Source organism: Cajanus cajan, chromosome 2, assembly GCF_000230855.2.
Source record: "Cajanus cajan strain Asha chromosome 2, NIPB_CcT2T_4, whole genome shotgun sequence".
NCBI classification, from domain to species: Eukaryota; Viridiplantae; Streptophyta; class Magnoliopsida; order Fabales; family Fabaceae; genus Cajanus; species Cajanus cajan.
This window is the reverse complement of record NC_138518.1, coordinates 42,888,620-42,908,275: the sequence shown is the minus strand read 5'-3', so window position 1 is coordinate 42,908,275 and position 19,656 is coordinate 42,888,620. Positions and strand designations below refer to the sequence as shown.

General features: G+C 42.5%; 1 protein-coding gene across 1 annotated transcript; it reads left to right on the top strand.

Annotated features, from left to right (window-relative positions):
- Positions 1–17,389: 17,389 nt before the first annotated feature.
- LOC145954925 (uncharacterized) lies at positions 17,390–18,094 on the top strand. The gene is made up of 2 exons (XM_083069618.1): positions 17,390–17,608; positions 17,714–18,094. The coding sequence occupies exons 1-2, from the start codon at positions 17,390–17,392 to the stop codon at positions 18,092–18,094; spliced, it is 600 nt and encodes a 199-aa protein (XP_082925744.1).
- The last annotated feature ends 1,562 nt before the right edge of the window (positions 18,095–19,656 follow it).

Here is a 19,656-nt window from a genome sequence, read left to right as displayed (position 1 = left end):
AATGTATTTTCCTTGTGGAGAGATTAGCACTGTGCCAATCCCTTGTCCAAGCATATTGGAGGCTCCATCAAAGTACATGATCCATGCATCATCTTTAGGTTCTTCATGTTGTAGATTCATTATATGCTCGTCGGGGAAATCATCCTGAAGGGATTGGTAGTCGTTGGTCGGCCCGTGTGCTAGGTAATCAACTAGGGTACTGCCCTTGATGGCCTTTTGTGTGACATGTATGATGTCGAATTCTGATAACTGTACTTGCCATCGGGCAATCTTCCCAGTGATTATTGGTTTGTCGAACACGTACTTAATTGGATCCATTTTGGAAACCAACCAAGTAGTATGCCTTATCGTATACTGCCTGAGCCGTTGTGTTGCCCATGCTAACGCACAACACGTCTTTTCTAATGGCGTGTAGCGGGTTTCATAATCAAGAAACTTCTTGCTCAGGTAGTAGATGGCTCGTTCTTTCTTTCCAGTTTCATCTTGTTGTCCTAGCACAGCTCCCATGGACTCATCAAGCACGGTCAAGTAGAGGATTAATGGTCTTCCCTCGACAGGCGGCACCAATACTGGTGGATTGGCCAAGCACTGTTTGATCTTATCAAAAGCTTGTTGACAATCCTCATTCCAAGATCCGGAATGATTCTTGCGCAACAGCCTGAATATTGGTTTGCACGTGTCAGTCAACTGTGCGATGAACCTTGCGACATAGTTCACCCTGCCGAGGAATCCTCTTATCTCTTTCTCGGTCTTAGGAGGAGGCATTTTCATTATTGCCTTTGCTTTATCGGGGTCCACTTCTATGCCTTTTTCACCGACGATGAACCCGAGAAGCTTACCCGACCGAACTCCGAAAGTACACTTAGCCGGATTTAGCTTAAGCTGATACTTGCGAAGTCGGTTGAATAATTTTCTCAAATATTGGATATGGTCCATTTCGTCTTTCGACTTTGCGATCATGTCGTCCACGTATACTTCAATTTCTTTGTGGATCATGTCGTGGAATATCGTCACCATCGCTCGTTGGTAGGTGGCACCCGCATTTTTGAGTCCGAAAGGCATTACCCTGTAACAAAAAGTGCCCCAGGGTGTGATGAAGGAAGTTTTCTCGCGGTCTTCCACATTCATTTTGATTTGGTTGTATCCGGAATACCCATCCATAAAGGAGTAGAGTATGTTCGTGGCTGTATGATCCACTAGTGTATCAATGTGTGGTAAGGGAAAATCGTCCTTTGGACTGGCACGATTCAGATCCCTGTAATCAACACAAACTCTAACTTTTCCATTCTTTTTAATGACTGGCACGATGTTAGCCAGCCATTCGGGGTACTGAGATACAACCAAGAATCCCGCGTCTAATTGCTTTTCTACCTCCTCCTTGATCTTTAGAGACCACTCGGGCTTGACTCGTCGGAGCTTTTGTTTGACGGGTCGAAACCCTTCTTTCAATGGTAACTTGTGCTCGACGATGTTAGAGTCCAAACCGGGCATATCATGATACGACCATGCAAATACGTCCTTATATTCCCTTAACAATTGGATCAATTGCGCCCTTATTTCATCACTGATATGGGTCCCAATGTTGACCTCCTTGACCTCCTGACCCTGCCCCAAATTCACGGTCTCCAATTTCTCTTGATAGGGTTGGAGTAGGCGAGCTTCTTGATCTAGCAGTCTTTGCAGATCCAGAGAAATGGTCTCCTCATCACTGTCCGACTCAACCCATTCATCCTCAACTTTCGAATCCTGGTCGGAGCGAACAATCACAGACATAATTGTTTTATTGGTTCTGTTTAGGTTTAGAATTATTAATATTAATGAGAGAAAGAGAGGAAAGAACAAATGAGAGAATGATGTGTGAAAAATGCCTCTTTATTGATATGTATTAAAACTGTACAAAAACCCTTATTTACATGAAAAGGGTCTCATGATCTCGGGTACTGATCATGAGTCCAAAAAGAAAAGAAAAATATGGAGAGGCCCTATCGTGGCTTGCTCTTCTCTCTACTCCTGCTTCGGCAGAGGATTCTTGCTCACGTCGGGCGCTGTCGAATCAAAAGTGACCCACCCGGCATCAATAAGGTCTTGGACCTTATACTTGAGAGCTTTACAGTTCTCCGTTGAATGCCCTGGTGCTCCCGAATGGTATAGACATTTATCTTGTGGTTTGTACCAGTCGGGGTAAGGTGGATCAATTTTCCTTGGTGGAACGTAAGCTAGAAGATGAGCTTCCACTAGCTTCGGCAGGAGGTCGCTATATGTGGTCGGAAGTTTATCAAACTTCTTCACAGGGTTGTACTGCGACTTTCCCGACTTCGAAGCAAAAGAAGATGAAGAAATAGTTACAGCGTTGACTCCTCCCTCCTTCTTCTTCCCGAAGGTCTTCTTAGCTTCAAATGACTGGGAAGGCTTAGCTAGCTTCCCACTTTTCAGCCCTTGTTCCACTCTTTCTCCAATAGTGATGATGTCCGAGAAGAGCGTTGTCGTGTTCCCTATCATCTTGTCATAATAGGGACCGGTCAACGAATTTATGAACAAGGACACCGTCTCCTTATCCGACAGCAGGGGCTCTATTTGTGCCGCCAATTCCCTCCATCGTTGGGCGTACGCCTTGAAGGATTCATCATTTTTCTTACTCAAGGCTTGGAGATCGGACCTATCGGGTGTTAGGTCGATGTTATACTTATAGCGCTTGAGAAAGGCGTCGGCCAACTGCCTCCATGTACACACCTGATTTCCATCCAGCTGCATATACCAGTTGAGTGCGGTGTCAGCCAAGCTCTCTTGGAAGCAATGGATTAAGAGCTTTTCATTAGTGGCATATGCGGCCATCTTTCGACAATACATGGTGAGATGACTTTTGGGGCAAGTCGATCCCACATATTTTGGGAAATCTGGCACTTTAAATTTGGGAGGGAATTGGATGTCCCTCACCAAGCACATGTCAGCGGCATCTTCGATGTCGAAATCATGCCCCTCCATGGCCCTCAGCCGATCCTCGAGAGCGTGGAATTGTTCCTTCGAAACCTCGGGCTCTTTGATTATAATCCCCGCCCCAAGGGGTACAGCTTGTGGAGGATCTTCTTCGTGCTCTTCCTCCTCCTCATGATGGGACTCATGATCACTGTGGTGAGACCCATGTACATTATGGTGACGCATGAGTTCCATCATTTGCGCCATTTGTTCCTTGAGCTGTGAGAGCTCGGCTGTAAGCTTTTTATTTTGTTCCTCCAGCACGTCCATCTTCTTGATTTTCTGCGCGCGCGTGAGGACAGAGAGATGACCAGCCACTTTCTAAAATGAATGCTTAGTCTAATTAGTTTATTTTATGGAATGAATACACTCTTGATATGAGCTTGATAATCCTCCATCTTTAAGGCGCTGCCTTTTTAAGACGGAAGTTTACCACCCTTCTTGGCCTATGATCTCTCCCCAACGGAGAATCTCAATAGTCATGGGTCTCTTTCATTCATATCAAGGGGTATTGGTGAGCCTAAAAAATGAATGATGATGAGGATGCATGAGGTCTTATTGGTAATGATGCACATGCTCCTTGCTTTTATTATATTTTCACACATGGTCTTTCTTCTCATGTCATGACATTTTTCATGCATGGGGTTATTCTTAGACCTTATCACGGGGTTTTTTATTAATGCACAAACAATGTCACATAGACCTATACACAAACAATTCACTCATCCACGAACAGTCACGAGAGAATCACGAGGTAGGGGTATCCTGCAGAAAAGTGCATATTCAAGGTGGTTCTAACTGTTCTCACCGGTCTGAGGCCCCCAAGGTGCCCCATTATAGGGACCCAATTCCTCTCGTCGTAAGTCGATGGAAAGCTCCAACGCACTGTTGGACTCGAGTTCATGGTTATCACCTTGAGTGATGCTTTCCGACAACGGTCTACGGGCACCTATAGACCCATTCGACAACCGGCCGTACTAACATCCACTCCCTATGGCTTTCCACTCATGCCCCCGGGTATAGAGGGAACTGTTGTGTGCAAAGGTTCGTGTGCAGTTTGTATCTCAAACAATTGCGGAAAATTAAACATACAACAGTTATTAAAGCCAAATAGATAAAGCATGTTATCATACAAGTAAAGGGGTAATGAAGTAATTTTAAACTATTATTTTTAGAAAAAATCCATCACTAAATGATAGACCATGGGCCAAGGGCCCAGTGACCAGAGCTATGGCTAGGAGGATACAGGAAGAGCTGGATCTAGAGAAGACTAATGGGCTTGTCAGGCCCAAGATAATCTTCACTTGGAATGCTCTATCATGAAGAGAAGGCCTTAGTTCTACTTGTTTATATTGTACAGTTTATACATAGTCTTGTGTATAGGTTATTTTTGCCTTTGTATTTGTGAGGCACTTTACTAGCTTTTTCTAGTGTTTGTATATTGATTTTGAGGTAGGTTACTTGGAGAGTTTAACTCCATTTAACCTCCCTAGTTGACACATTCATTCTTTATTTTTCAGTAGGAAAAAGGGGGTGACAGTTAGCAAAGTTAGGGAGTGTGCTTAGAAATTGGGCCAGAGTTGGGCCTAGGCAAAATTTTACATATTGGACTCATTTTGCTCCTAATTTTTCATAGATTTGATTTAGCTAGGTTTCATCATCATATGATGAACCTAACTAAACCAAATCAAAGAATTTCAAATTAAATCAAGGAGCAATTTGAACCATGGGCCGCCTAGCTTGTTTCCTTCTCCTTGGCCGAATTTTTCAAGCATTCTTACTTGAGTTTGAAGCTTGTCTTGCAAGCTTCTAAACTCAAGCAAGGTTAGCTTAACCTTACCTTGGTTCCTAAAAGAACCATGGTCAAGGTTTAGCTTCTCCTAGAAGCTAGCTAAACCGTAGAAGTTTAAGTTAATCCTACCATGGTTCTTAATGAACCATGGTTAGGGATAACTTCTCCTACAAGCTACTATTCCCTATATATTTGATTTTCCTACACTTGTACTCACTTTTGAACATTTGGAGAATAAGAATTCTGATTTTTCTCTCCCACTCAAGAGTCTCAAAACCGAGAGAACTTCCACTCTAGGTTTTCTCTCAAAGTTCTTCTACTTTGAACTTGGTTCCTTAAGCTTCTACCACAAGCTAAGGAGAACCGAACCTCCTTCAAGGTCTTCCACTCCATTGAAGCTTCTTCAAAGGAGATTTCAGAGTTCCTAAGGAGTAAACCTCAAGAAGCATCACGGTCCAAGCATGGAGCTATTGAAGATCAACAATCATCTTCAATCTAGTTCCATCACTAAATGGGACTGACTCTCGAGGCTTCCCCAGTGGAGTCGCCATCTGTCGCCACCCGCCGAAATGGACCTTGGCATTCGCTCTAGTTCCATCATTTTTGGTATCAAAGCCTAGTGCTCTTGAGGTTTTTGTTTCTAACTTTTTGTTCTTGAATCCGTGTTGTATCTTCCTCCTTTTACATGTCTCTTTGTGTTGCTGCATGGATCTAGTTTTAATAAATATGTTGATGGATCCTTATGTCACATATGAAGTAATTGATTCATAGTTTTGCTTGTTCCTTATTCTTGAATCAATTTGTGTTGTGCGCCTAGGTTCATGTACTTGTGCTTTTAATTTTTGCTTGAGTCTTCTCCATTCCTATAACATGAGTCCGTGATTGGACATTGATAATGTTTAGTGTATATTTTGTTTTTGAATCATATGTTTTGTCTAGAGTCATGTGTAGTCCTTTGAATGTCATTGATTCCTAGACTAGCTTGTTTGACCTAATTTTTTGCTTTGTGTTTTTGTGTCCGAAAATTATTGAATATTTTTCTTGATAAATCTGTACCTTACTATATGAGCTTTTGATTTACATGTTTGAGTTCCTAATTTGCTATTAGTTCTAGCAAATTTCCTAGAGTTAGGTTTCCTTTATATCATATTAAAAGTTTTGTCAAGAAAAGTTCATAAACACTCTCCTATTAGGTTTCCTTGTGTCTTGTGTTGTGGCTGAAACTTATTGAAATTTTTTGGACCTTAAAACAGAACCAAAACAGAGGTGTGAGTGTCCTAATTGCTTGAGAAAAACAAAGAAACAAAGTGCTTAAAAATTTGACCTAAAAAAAATACTACAAAATAGTGAAGCACTAGTGAAAACATACTTGTGAACACCTCTTGTTTTGTGTCATAATTTTGCTGCAGTTTTTCTATATTGAAACCGAGACATATAAGTGCTTAAAAGGCATTGAAACTCCTGAACATACAAAGAAAAATAAGTGAAAAATAATTTGCAAAAGAAAAAGAAAGAAAATAGCAAAAGAAAAGCCAAAGGAGTGAAAATTTGAGAAAATATTGCTCTCGGTTTTGATCTATTTTGTGTGACATTTTTGTGTTGGTCCAGCCACATATTGTGTCTTGTTTTTGTTCATAATCTTAGCTTTTAATTTTGTAATCCATTCTAGTGCCTTTCCTAGGTTACTCTTGTGTGTACTAGCTTCCAAATTTGCCTTAATTTTTGCTTGTCAATTTGTGGAACTCTTTCTAGTCTTGTCTCATTTTCTTCTACCACTTGGTGTAGCCATTCTAAATTGTTCATTTTCAGTTTTAGCACTAATATTCAGTCTTGAAGGTGGTTGAGTGCTTCTTGAAAGGTGTAGGAGGCCAAGGCAAAGGACATCCACTTGAAGGCTTTGGTGGTTGCTTAGGGAGTTTGTTCTCTCTTGGTGGTTAGGCTCTTGGAAACACCTAGAAGTGACTAACATCAAAGTTGCTTCTAAAGAGAGGAGTGAAACACCTTGTGAGGCTGCAGTTGGTGGCTGATTTGGAGCAACAAGAAACTAAACCAATTGTGAAAAATTTTGTGAAAATTAGAGACTAATTTAGTGACGGAATTTTTGGTTCCAAAACTAGTTTTCCTCACAAAATCCGTCGCTAAATTTGTTTCTAAATTAGTGGCAATTTGTTTTCTTTGAAATTAAAGTGCAGCCACTAAATTCATTTGATTGTGAATTTACATTTCATTTGGAGTGTGAATTTGCATTTCATTTGAAGAAAATTTGAATTTCATTTTCTTGTAATTTTTAATTTCCAAATTTTTTGTACAAGGCCTTTATTAAGGAGTGTCTTGGAGTGCCTTTGGTGTATCTCCATCTCTCCTTAAGAACTCTTAATAGCTAATCACGTGTAGTACTTGTGAGAGTGGTCCTTGAAGGTCTTTGGTACCTTTCAAGCTCTCACTTAGGTTTACTTGCTTTCAACGTCTAGTTTATGTTTTCTTGTCTTTAAGTTTTCATGCAATTTATGTTTTAAGCAATTTATGTTTTCAGTCATTTAAGTTTTCAAGCAATTTATGTTTTCATGCTCTTTATGTTTCAAGCATTTTATAAATTGTACACATAGGCACTTGCTTGTTATTTTCTTTAGAAAAGTTCTTTGTGAAAATTGTTTTGTGCAAGACAAAAGTACAAGGGGGTTTAGAGATTTTTACTTGAAGAGGCTTGGTTATTAAGTGGCTCTTTAGTAGCTCACCTCCCTCCAAAGTTCAATTTGTACTCTTAGACCTCTAAGTGCCAAGTCTAAAGCACTCCAAAACCTTATTTTCATAAAAACTATTGTTGTGTGAAAAATATCTCTTGAATTAAAATGTCTCAAGAATCCTCCCATAGTGAAAGTGATGGCTCTCCAAAAAGTCTTTCTTACATTACTAAAGAGCTCAAATCACTTAAACTATGGAAAAAGCAAGAGTCCATTCAAAGAGAGAAGGAAAGAATTGAAAGAGAAGGACAACTTGCTTATCTTGAGGAAGAGTTGAGAATTTTAAGACAAGAGGAGGAAAAATTGAAAGAAGATATGAAGAAACATAAGAAAAAGAGTAGGAGCTCACATTCCCAATACACATCCCCTAATGAAAGCATGAATCAAGGGGATCACTACCAACATACTCCTAGGAGAACTACTAGGCCAAGGGAAGTCAAGGTTGACCTCCCACAATTCTTTGGCAAAGATGATGTGGAGTCTTATTTAGATTGGGAAATGAAGGTTGAGCAACTCTTTGCTTGCCATAGGGTAAGTGAAGAGAGGAAAGTACCTTTGGCTGCCCTTAGCTTCCAAGGGCATGCCATGTATTGGTGGACAGCCCTAGAGAGAGAGAGACGCCTCCACAATGATCCTCCAATTCAATATTGGAATGATCTTAAAAGTGCAATGAGGAGGAGGCACATTCCCACCTACTATGGGAGGGAGCTTATGAATAAGCTCCAAAGGCTCCAACAAAGAGACATGTCTGTAGAACAGTATAGGCAACAAATGGAGCTATTAATGATGAGGGCTTGTATTAGGGAAGAGGAAGCTACTACTGTAGCTAGATTTTTGAGTGGTCTTAATTTAGAAATAAGAGACCAAGTGGAGCTACTACCCTACAGGGACCTAAATGATTTGGTCCAACTTTGTGTAAGGGTAGAACAACAAAGAATGAGGAAATCTTACAAAAATAGCTCCAACTCTTCATTTCTAAAGAAAGATTCCAAGAAGGAGGGAAAAACTTTTGAAAAGAAGAAATCTTTTGAACCCTCCAAAAATCTAGCCACAGAAAAAGATAAGGGAAAGGGAAAGGACACTACACACACTAGTTCTAGGACTAGTGATATTAAGTGCTTTAAATGTTTAGGGAGAGGCCACATTGCCTCCCAATGCCCCACAAAGAAGGTAATGATCATGAGGGGGCATGACATTTATAGTAGCCAAGATGAGGCTACTACTTCCTCTAGTAATAGTGAGGAAGAAGCAAGTGATCAAGAGAAAGGTGTAGAGTCTACTTTTCCTTATGAAGGGGAGCTCTTAATGATTAGGAGACTCCTCAACAACCAACCTAGTGATACTCTATCGCAAAGAGAGAACATATTTCATACTAGATGCAAAGTTTCAAACAGTGCATGTTCTCTCATTGTTGATAGTGGCTCATGGTGCAATTGTTGTAGCACTAGGCTGGTTGAGAAGTTGGGTTTAACTACTAATTCCCATCCTAAACCTTATCAACTCCATTGGATTAATGAGGATGGTGATTTAGCAGTTGACCAACAAGTAAAGGTCAAAATTTCCATTGAGAACTATGAAGATGAGGTGCTATGTGATGTAGTACCAATGGAAGCTTGTCACATCTTATTAGGAAGGCCATGGCAATTTGATAAGAAAACCATGCACAATGGCCTTACTAACGAGATTACCTTTACTCATAAGGAAAGAAAGTTTGTGCTTCATCCTCTTTCTCCTCAACAGGTGGCTGAGGATCAAGCACAAATGAAACTCAAAAGAGATAGTGAAAAGAGATTTAAAAAAAAAGAAGAAAAGAGAGAAAAAAAAAGTTTGTGAAACTTAAGGATAAAGAGGAATCTAGGGAGAAAGGAGTTCCCTCCCTAGAGGTCGTTAATCAAGAGAATAAAATTTCCAAACAAACCCTCTTGATTCAACAACCCTCTTATTTCCTTCTCTGTAAAGGAACTCTTTCTTGCACTGCCACATCTAGTGGACATGAGACTTTACCTAAGGGGGTAAAAACACTTTTAAAAGAATTTGATGATCTATTTCCTCCCGAGGGTCCAATGGGCCTTCCTCCTTCTAGAGGAATAGAACATCTAATTGATTTGGTGCCTGGGGCTAGCCTACCTAATAGGCCTGCCTATAGGACCAACCCCCAAGAAACTAAAGAAATAGAGTCTCAGGTCCAAGAGTTGTTGGAGAAGGGCTGGGTTCGAAAGAGCTTAAGTCCTTGTGCTGTTCCAGTGTTGTTGGTTCCAAAGAAAGATGGCAAGTGGAGAATGTGTTGTGATAGTAGAGCCATCAACAACATCACTGTGAAGTATAGACACCCCATCCCTAGGCTTGATGACATGTTAGATGAGCTTTATGGAGCCATCATATTTTCTAAAGTTGATCTTAAAAGAGGATACAATCAAATTAGAATAAAAGAAGGAGATGAATGGAAAACCGCTTTCAAGACCAAGTTTGGATTATATGAGTGGTTAGTGATGCCTTTTGGGCTCACCAATGCTCCTAGTACATTCATGCGTCTCATGAATCATGTCCTTAGGGATTGTATAGGTAGATTTGTAGTAGTTTATTTTGATGATATTCTCATATACAGTAGGAGTCTAAGTGATCATATAGGACACTTAAAGCAAGTTTTTGATATTCTTAGGAAAAATCAACTTTTTGGAAATTTAGAAAAATGTACCTTTTGTGTAGATAGTGTAGTTTTTCTAGGGTTTATAATTAGTAAAAAAGGGGTTCATGTGGACCCCGAGAAAATCAAGGCCATCCAAGAATGGCCCACTCCTAAAAGTGTTGGAGATATTAGGAGCTTCCATGGTTTGGCAAGCTTCTATAGGAGGTTTGTTCCTAATTTCTCCACACTAGCCTCCCCATTAAATGACTTAGTCAAGAAGAATGTGGAATTTATATGGGGAGAGAAACAAGATAATGCTTTCTTAACCTTGAAGCATAAGCTTACCCATGCACCACTTCTAGCTCTACCAGATTTTTCAAAAACTTTTGAGTTAGAATGTGATGCCTCTGGAGTTGGTATAGGGGCGGTTTTGTTACAGGGTGGGCACCCTATTGGATATTTCAGTGAAAAACTCAAAGGTGCCTCCCTTAACTATCCTACCTATGACAAAGAGCTCTATGCCTTGGTTAGGGCCCTTCAAACTTGGGAACATTACCTTATTCCCAAAGAGTTTGTCATTCATAGTGACCATGAGTCACTTAAATATTTGAGGGGTCAAGGAAAGCTAAACAAAAGGCATGCTAAGTGGGTAGAGTTCTTAGAACAATTTCCATATGTGATTAAATACAAGAAAGGGAAAAATAATGTTGTGGCTGATGCCCTTTCTAGGAGACACACTTTGTTAATCTCCCTTGGATCTCAAATCTTGGGATTTAATCACATTAAGGAATTGTATACTAATGATCTCGAATTCAAAGAAAATTATACCCAATGCTTAGCAAAACCTCAAGGAGGTTTCTATATTTCTGAGGGGTACTTGTATAAAGAGGGAAGAATTTGTATACCCCAAGGATCTATAAGAAAACTCCTTGTTCAAGAAAGTCATGAGGGTGGTCTCATGGGGCACTTTGGAGTTGAAAAGACTCTAAGTTTTCTAAAAGAAAAATTCTTTTGGCCCCATATGAGAAGGGATGTTGAGAGGTTTTGCTCTAGATGTATAGCTTGTTTACAAGCAAAGTCTAAAGTAATGCCTCATGGCATCTATACACCCTTACCTGTTGCTAACTCTCCATGGGTTGATATCAGTATGGATTTTATTTTGGGCTTGCCCAAGACCCAGAGAGGCATGGATTCTATTTTTGTGGTAGTGGACAGATTTAGTAAAATGGCCCACTTTATACCCTGCCACAAAATAGATGATGCAAGCAACATAGCAAGACTCTTCTTCAAGGAAGTGGTTAGACTTCATGGTCTACCCAAAACTATTGTCTCAGATAGGGATACTAAGTTCCTTAGTCATTTCTGGAAAACTCTTTGGAGTAGGCTAGGAACTAAATTACTTTTCTCAACTACTTGTCACCCACAAACTGATGGGCAAACGGAAGTAGTTAATAGATCCCTATCTACAATGTTAAGGGCAGTCCTTAAGGGTAACCATAAATCTTGGGATGAGTACTTGCCCCACATTGAATTTGCTTACAACAGGGTAGTCCATAAGACTACCAAAATCTCACCTTTTGAGGTTGTATATGGTTTTAACCCTCTGACTCCTTTAGACCTAATACCCCTACCAGATTCTTCTCATTACTTTCATAAAGAAGGGGTATCTAGGGCTGAATTTGTTAAGAAATTACATGAGAAGGTTAAAACTCATATACAACTACAAAATGAGAGAACTGCTTTAGATAGAAGTAAGGGAAAGAAAACCCTCATTTTTGAGGAAGGGGATTGGGTTTGGCTTCATTTGAGAAAGGAAAGGTTTCCTTCTCAAAGAAAGTCTAAACTCAACCCAAGAGGAGATGGTCCCTTCCAAGTCCTCCAAAGAATAAATGATAATGCTTATAGGATAGATCTTCCTAGTGATTATGGAGTGAGTAACACTTTTAATGTGAGTGATCTTATTCCCTTTACAGGCTATGATGAGGAAGATGAACCTACAGATTTGAGGACAAATCCTTCTCAAGAAGGAGGGGATGATAGACCATGGGCCAAGGGCCCAGTGACCAGAGCTATGGCTATGAGGATACAGGAAGAGCTGGATCTAGAGAAGACTAATGGGCTTGTCAGGCCCAAGATAATCTTCACTTGGAATGCTCTATCATGAAGAGAAGGCCTTAGTTCTACTTGTTTATATTGTACAGTTTATACATAGTCTTGTGTATAGGTTATTTTTGCCTTTGTATTTGTGAGGCACTTTACTAGCTTTTTCTAGTGTTTGTATATTGATTTTGAGGTAGGTTACTTGGAGAGTTTAACTCCATTTAACCTCCCTAGTTGACACATTCATTCTTTATTTTTCAGTAGGAAAAAGGGGGTGACAGTTAGCAAAGTTAGGGAGTGTGCTTAGAAATTGGGCCAGAGTTGGGCCTAGGCAAAATTTTACATATTGGACTCATTTTGCTCCTAATTTTTCATAGATTTGATTTAGCTAGGTTTCATCATCATATGATGAACCTAACTAAACCAAATCAAAGAATTTCAAATTAAATCAAGGAGCAATTTGAACCATGGGCCGCCTAGCTTGTTTCCTTCTCCTTGGCCGAATTTTTCAAGCATTCTTACTTGAGTTTGAAGCTTGTCTTGCAAGCTTCTAAACTCAAGCAAGGTTAGCTTAACCTTACCTTGGTTCCTAAAAGAACCATGGTCAAGGTTTAGCTTCTCCTAGAAGCTAGCTAAACCGTAGGAGTTTAAGTTAATCCTACCATGGTTCTTAATGAACCATGGTTAGGGATAACTTCTCCTACAAGCTACTATTCCCTATATATTTGATTTTCCTACACTTGTACTCACTTTTGAACATTTGGAGAATAAGAATTCTGATTTTTCTCTCCCACTCAAGAGTCTCAAAACCGAGAGAACTTCCACTCTAGGTTTTCTCTCAAAGTTCTTCTACTTTGAACTTGGTTCCTTAAGCTTCTACCACAAGCTAAGGAGAACCGAACCTCCTTCAAGGTCTTCCACTCCATTGAAGCTTCTTCAAAGGATATTTCAGAGTTCCTAAGGAGTAAACCTCAAGAAGCATCACGGTCCAAGCATGGAGCTATTGAAGATCAACAATCATCTTCAATCTAGTTCCATCACTAAATGGGACTGACTCTCGAGGCTTCCCCAGTGGAGTCGCCATCTGTCGCCACCCGCCGAAATGGACCTTGGCATTCGCGACGATGGTTGGACTCTTTTTAATTTTTAAAAGTGGTGGATTGTTAGAACGACTTATTCTCAAACTGAGACCTTGTCGAAGTAACAATTTTATTAAATGATTCACCTATCCATGTTAATCTCAAGCGAGACCCTCCATGGATTAGTGGTTTTCGCAAAGTAGGGTTCTTGGAGTCGCCACCAATGTTTTACTCAAAACATTGGAAAAAGGGATAAGACAATTGATTTCGCAAATCAACTTTGGCCATTACAACCAGAGTCGGGTAAGGGAGTCGGTTACGTGCGAGGAAGGTGTTAGCACCCCACAACGCCCCTTTCGGGTTCCCTATGACGGATTATTTCTTAAATAACAGCGTAAAATTACTAAATTACCCCTATTTATTATAAACGATTGTTAACGAGATATCTACATGATGACAATTTTAATTATGCAACAATCAGAAAGCAGTAAAAGAAGGGATTTTGGAGAAGAAACCTTTGAAGCGTGCTTTTATATATCTCAACAAAGTCTAGGAGGCTTTTTGGCGCTCCCTCCCTCTACACGCTCGTTCGCTCCTTCCTAAAAAATAATTTTTGACTATGGAAATCCAAGAGATTTCCCTTTGACTAGGTTCGAGACTCAAGCAAATGGCTCGTGACTCAAGAACTTCGTCGGATCGACTCTCAGAGCAATTTCTAGGGCAGAACACTGCTCAAAAACCCCAGAATACTCAAGGAGAGAGTCAAAAAAGTGTGGAAAAGTGTGGAATGACGTCCAAATGACGTCCTATATATAGGAGTGAGGCGCAGTACGGCCTCTGGGGTCAATACGGCCCGTACTGAAGTTTTGAACTACAGTACGGCCGTATTGAATTCAGTACGGCCGTACTGAAGTTCAAAAACTTCAGTACGGCCGTATTGGGTTCAGTACGGCCGTATTGTAGTTCAAAATGTTCAGTACGGCCGTACTGAACTTCTAGGAGGCCGTATTGAGCTCCAATCCTCCCACTTCCTTATTTCAAGCTACTCTAAGACCTCTAAACCTATAGATAATCATCCTAGGGTCTTCCAGGAGTCCTTCTGGCTGACTTTCCTTCGGTCTTTGAGAGTCTTCGAGTTTTATTTCCGACCCGGACAATTTTAGGGGTCTACAGGCCAGTCTCAGGCAGGGCGATTACAAACTGTTGAGGACATTCATGGAGCGCTTTGCCAACATCTCGGTCAAGATTTGGCACCTGAATCTCGAAGTTGCCCTACACACCATGCTCATGGCGCTCAAGCCGGGACCTTTTGTGGACAGCCTGTGTCACCGAGCCCCGCTGACATGGATGAACTCTGTGCTTGAGTTGCCGGGTACATATAAATGGTAGAGCACTCCGCTTTTCGTGACCAAGTTCGCGGGAAGGCACAAGCAAAGCCAGACAATGGTCACAAGGACAAGGTGAAGGTCAACAATGACAGTCAGTTCAAGAAGACTGCTAGGGTAAATAAAGGGGGGAGATACGACTTCTACACTTCCTTGAATGTTCCCCGAGTACACATCCTTGAGGAGGCCAAAAATAGTAACTTGCTCACCCTGCCACCACCAGGACACAGCCCCAACAGTGCAAACAAATCCAAGCACTCTCGATACCACAAGAATCATGGTCACACCACCGAGGAATGTCGCACCCTCAGAGATCGCATAGAGGAACTCGTCTAGGCGGGACACCTTGCGCAATACGTCCAGCAGCAGCAAGGCCACTGAGGAGGATACAATGGACGAGGAAAAGGCAGAGGTCGCGACTTGGGGGCTTGCATGGACCAGCCCTCCGGCTCTCAGCAAAATGCTGGTGGCGCGGTGCAGGCTGAGATAAGCCAGGAAACAAGATCGGCTCCCTTGCAAGGAGTGATCAACACAATCACAGGTAGTTTCGCAGGGGGAGGCTCTAGTAGCTCGGCACGAAAAAGACACTTGCGCAGCATCAACAATGTCCACCCCACTACCTCGGCCTCACACCAAAGCTCACCACCCATCACCTTTACTGACGACGACTACTCTAGTGTCTGTCCAAATCAAGATGACCCCATGATCATCACCGTGGAGGTTGTCAACTAGGAGGTCCACAAGACGCTGATCGACCAAGGCAGCTCGGCCGACATCTTTTATTGGCCGACGTTCCTCAGGTTAGACATCCCTCACTCCCTGATCCAACCTCACACAGAACCCCTAGTTGGTTTTGCAGGAAAATGAGTTCACACTCGAGGGTATGTGGCCTACTGACAACCTTTGGGACCTCTCCTGACTCAAGGCAGATCATGGTTCGATATCTTCTGGTAGAGGCCAACACGTCTTACAACATAATCATCGGAAGGCCGACATTGAACCAACTCAGAGTAGTGGTGTCCACCCCACAACTCACGATGAAGTTCCCAGGGAATGGTGGCAAGGTCATCTCCGTCAAGGCAAACCAGAAGACAGCTCGGTAATGCTACGCTAAAAGTCTAAAAGTCTCGTCATCTCACGAACGTCGCAGAAATGACCCTCCCATAGTGGCTCACAACACCCACGTGGACATCACTGACCTGGATCCGAGGTCAGACTCCCATGACGAACGGCCGAGTCCCATCGACAAGCTCGATGACCTCCAGATCGGAAAGCTTCCTGGGCAGTGCATAAAAATTAGCAGGCAACTAAACCTGGAGTTACGACAACAGCTCGAAGCCGAAATCTCCAAGAATGTCAACCTCTTTGTGTGGTTTAGCGCCGACATGCCAGGTATAGATGCTAACTTCATCTGTCACAGGTTTGCAATTCACAAAGAGGCGAAACCAGTGGCCTAGAGGAAGAGGAAGGTAGGCGGTGAGAGGCGAGAGGCCATCATCACCAAGATGCACAAGCTGCTGAACCCGGGCTTCATCCGTGAGGTCAGGTACACCACGTGGCTAGCAAACGTGGTACTGGTAAAAAAGAGCTCAGGGAAGTGGCGCATGTGCGTCGGCTATACCGACTTGAACAAGGCATGCCCCAAGGACTTGTACCCCTTGCCGAGCATCGACAGGCTGGTTGATGGAGCATCCGGGCACGCCCTCCTCAACTTCCTTGATGCTTACTCCAGGTACAACCAGATCATGATGTACCCACCAGACGAGGTGTACACGTCATTCATAACCGATCACGCTAACTATTGCTACTGAGTGATGCCTTTCAATCTCAAAAATGCGGGGGCCACCTACCAGCGGCTGATGGACAAGGTTTTCCACCAGCAGATCAGGCAGAACATGGAAGTCTACATCGATGACATGGTGGTCAAAACTACCTCAGCCAAGGACCATGCTGCTGACCTGGCCGAGGTGTTTGGCCAAATCAGGAAGCACAACATGCGCCTTAACCCAGAAAAGTGCATCTTCGGCGTCCAGGGAGGTAAGTTCCTTGGATTCATGATCACTAACAAGGGGATTGAGGCCAACCCGAAGAAGTGCAAAGCCATCATCCAAATACAGAGCTCTTAAACTGTGAAAGAAGTCCAACGCTTGGCGGGAAGGTTGGTTTCCCTGTCCCATTTTATCCCCAGGCTGGTGGAGAAAACGGGGCCCATCTTCACCCTATTACGCAAACCAAAAAATTTCGAATGGACAGACCGGTGTGAAGAGGCTTTCAAAAGCTTCAAAGCCTTCCTCACGAATCCGTCAATTCTCTAGAGGCCGGATCATCAAGCTGACCTCCTCCTCTACCTGGCCGTGGCAGAAGGTGTGATCAGCGCAGTTATAGTGCAAGAGCACCAGAAAGTGCAAATGCCAGTCTATTTCATCAGCCAAGTCTTCTAGGACACTGAGAAACTATACCAGACAATCAAAAAGCTTGCACTGGCACTTGTCACCGCAGCTCGACGTTTCTGATCTTACTTTTAGAGTCACTAGGTGATAGTCAAGACCGACTACATAATCAAGCAAATCCTGAGAAAGCCAAAGCTCGCCGGACAGATGATAGCGTGGTCGGTCGAATTGTCTAAGTTCGGCATCTAGTATGAAAGCCACAACACTCTGAAAGCTCAATGCTTAGCTGACTTCGTGGCCGAAATGACACCAACCTCGGTCGACGAACCACAGGTATGGACTTTGTATGTTGATGGGTCCTCCAACTCTAAAGGTGGTGGGGCAGGTATCATCTTGGAAGGACCGAACCAAGTTACCTTGGAACAATCTCTCAAGTTTGGCTTCAAAGTGATAAACAACCAAGCGAAGTACGAAGCACTTCTCACAAGGCTAAGATTAGCTCATGACCTTGGAGTACAGAGAGTGAGTTCCAATAGCGACTCAAAACTCATGGTCAAGCAGCTCAGCGGGACTTACTAGGCCAAGGATGTTCTTCACCAACGTTATTTCCACATGGCATCACAACAGATCTTGTCCTTCGACGAGTTCACTATACATCATGTACCACAAGAGCAAAATACCAGGGCCGACCACTTATCAAAGCTCGCCAGTACCAAACGCCCTGGACAGCATCAGACCATCATCCAGGAGACCTTGCATTCACCCAGCTTAGACAACAATGTCGTCAATACCAGCAACATTGAAGAACAAGGGTGGATGAAAGATATTTGGAACTACTTGAAGGCAGGAGTTTTACCCGAGGATAAAGATGAAGCTCGGAAGATGAGGGCAAGGTCGGCTAAGTTCGTAATTATTGGAGACGAACTGTTCAAACGTGCCATCTCCACCCCATTGCTCAAATGCTTAACTGCACGACAAGCTACTTATGTTGTAAAGGAGATCCACTAGGATATATGTGGCATGCATTCTGGAGCGTGCTCGATGCGACTAGGGTACTCCGAGCCGGATACTACTGGCCTACTTTGAAGTCGAATTGCCGAGCCTACATACAAAGATGCAAAGAGTGCCAGCAGTTTGGCAATACGCATCGATAGCCACCCGAAGCTCTCCACCAGATGATGTCGTCGTGGCCTTTCGCCTAGTGGGGAATGGACATCCTTGGACCATTCCCCCCCTCAAAAGGTCAACTCAAGTTTCTCCTGGTGGCAATTGATTACTTCACCAAGTGGATCGAGGCTTGCCCACTCGCCAAGATCACCACTGAGAATATACAGAAGTTCACCTGGAAGAACATCATATGCAGGTTTGGAATTTCGCATTCCCTTGTCACCGACAACGGACGACAATTTGTTGCACAACGCTTCGAAGACTTCCTTCGTGATGGAAAATACTAGGAGAAGTGAAGGATGTTCTTCTCCTTGGATTTGCCTAGGCTTGGATCTCTTCAAAGGAGACTTGAATCCGCAGCTAAGAACACTTGAAGAAGGATGATTCTCAGTTGGAATAAGGCTTAAGCCTTGGATGGAAGCATCCAAGCTTAAGGTGCAAGGGAAAGCTCACTTCAAAGAGGAGGAAAACCTAGTAGGGTTCCTAAGGTGAAGCTTTCTCTCATGGTGACTCTTGAACGAAATTTGGCTGAATAAGCTCTCAAATTTCATTATTCTCAAAAGTGAATACAAAAATGTGAAGGGAGGACTTAAGTATGCACGGAAATGAAGCACATTGTCGCCACCGGCCCAAACGGGCCTCGGCGGTCGCGAAGACGGTCGAGCTCGCTTTTATTTTAGTTTTGAAAATGTATTGGATTATTAGAAAGACTTGTTCTCAAACTGAGACCTTGTCGATCTTATCCAATTTATTTATTAAATGTCTCACCAATCCATATTAATCCCAAGCGGGACCCTCTATGGATTAGTGGTTTTCGCAAAAGGAGGGTTCGTGGAGTCGCCACCAATGTTTTACTCAAAACATTGGAAAAAGGGATAAGGCAATTGATTTTATAAATCAACTTTGGCCATTACAACCAGAGTTGGGTAAGGGAGTCGGTTACGCGTGGGGAAGGTGTTAGCACCCCACAGCGCCCCTTTCGGGTTCCCTATGACAGATTATTTCTAAAATAATAGCGTAAAATTACTAGATTACCCCTATTTATTATAAGCGATTATAAATTAACTATCTACATGATGACAGTTTAAATATGCACACAGAAAGCAGTAAAAGGAAGGATTTAAGAAGAAACCTCTTGAAGCGTGCTTTTATATACTGAGTAAGACTGGGAAGCTTTTTGGCGTTCCCTCGCTCTACAAGCTCGCTCGCTCCTTCCTAAAAACTTTTGACTATGGAAATCCGGAGGATTTCCCTTCGACTAGGTTCGAATCTCCAAGCTAAGTGCTCGGAATTCCGGAACTTCGTCGGATCGACTCCCAGAGAGATTTCTAGGGCAGAACACTGCTCAAAAACCCCAGAATACTCAAGGAGGGAGTCAAAACTGAGTGAAAAAGTGTGGAATG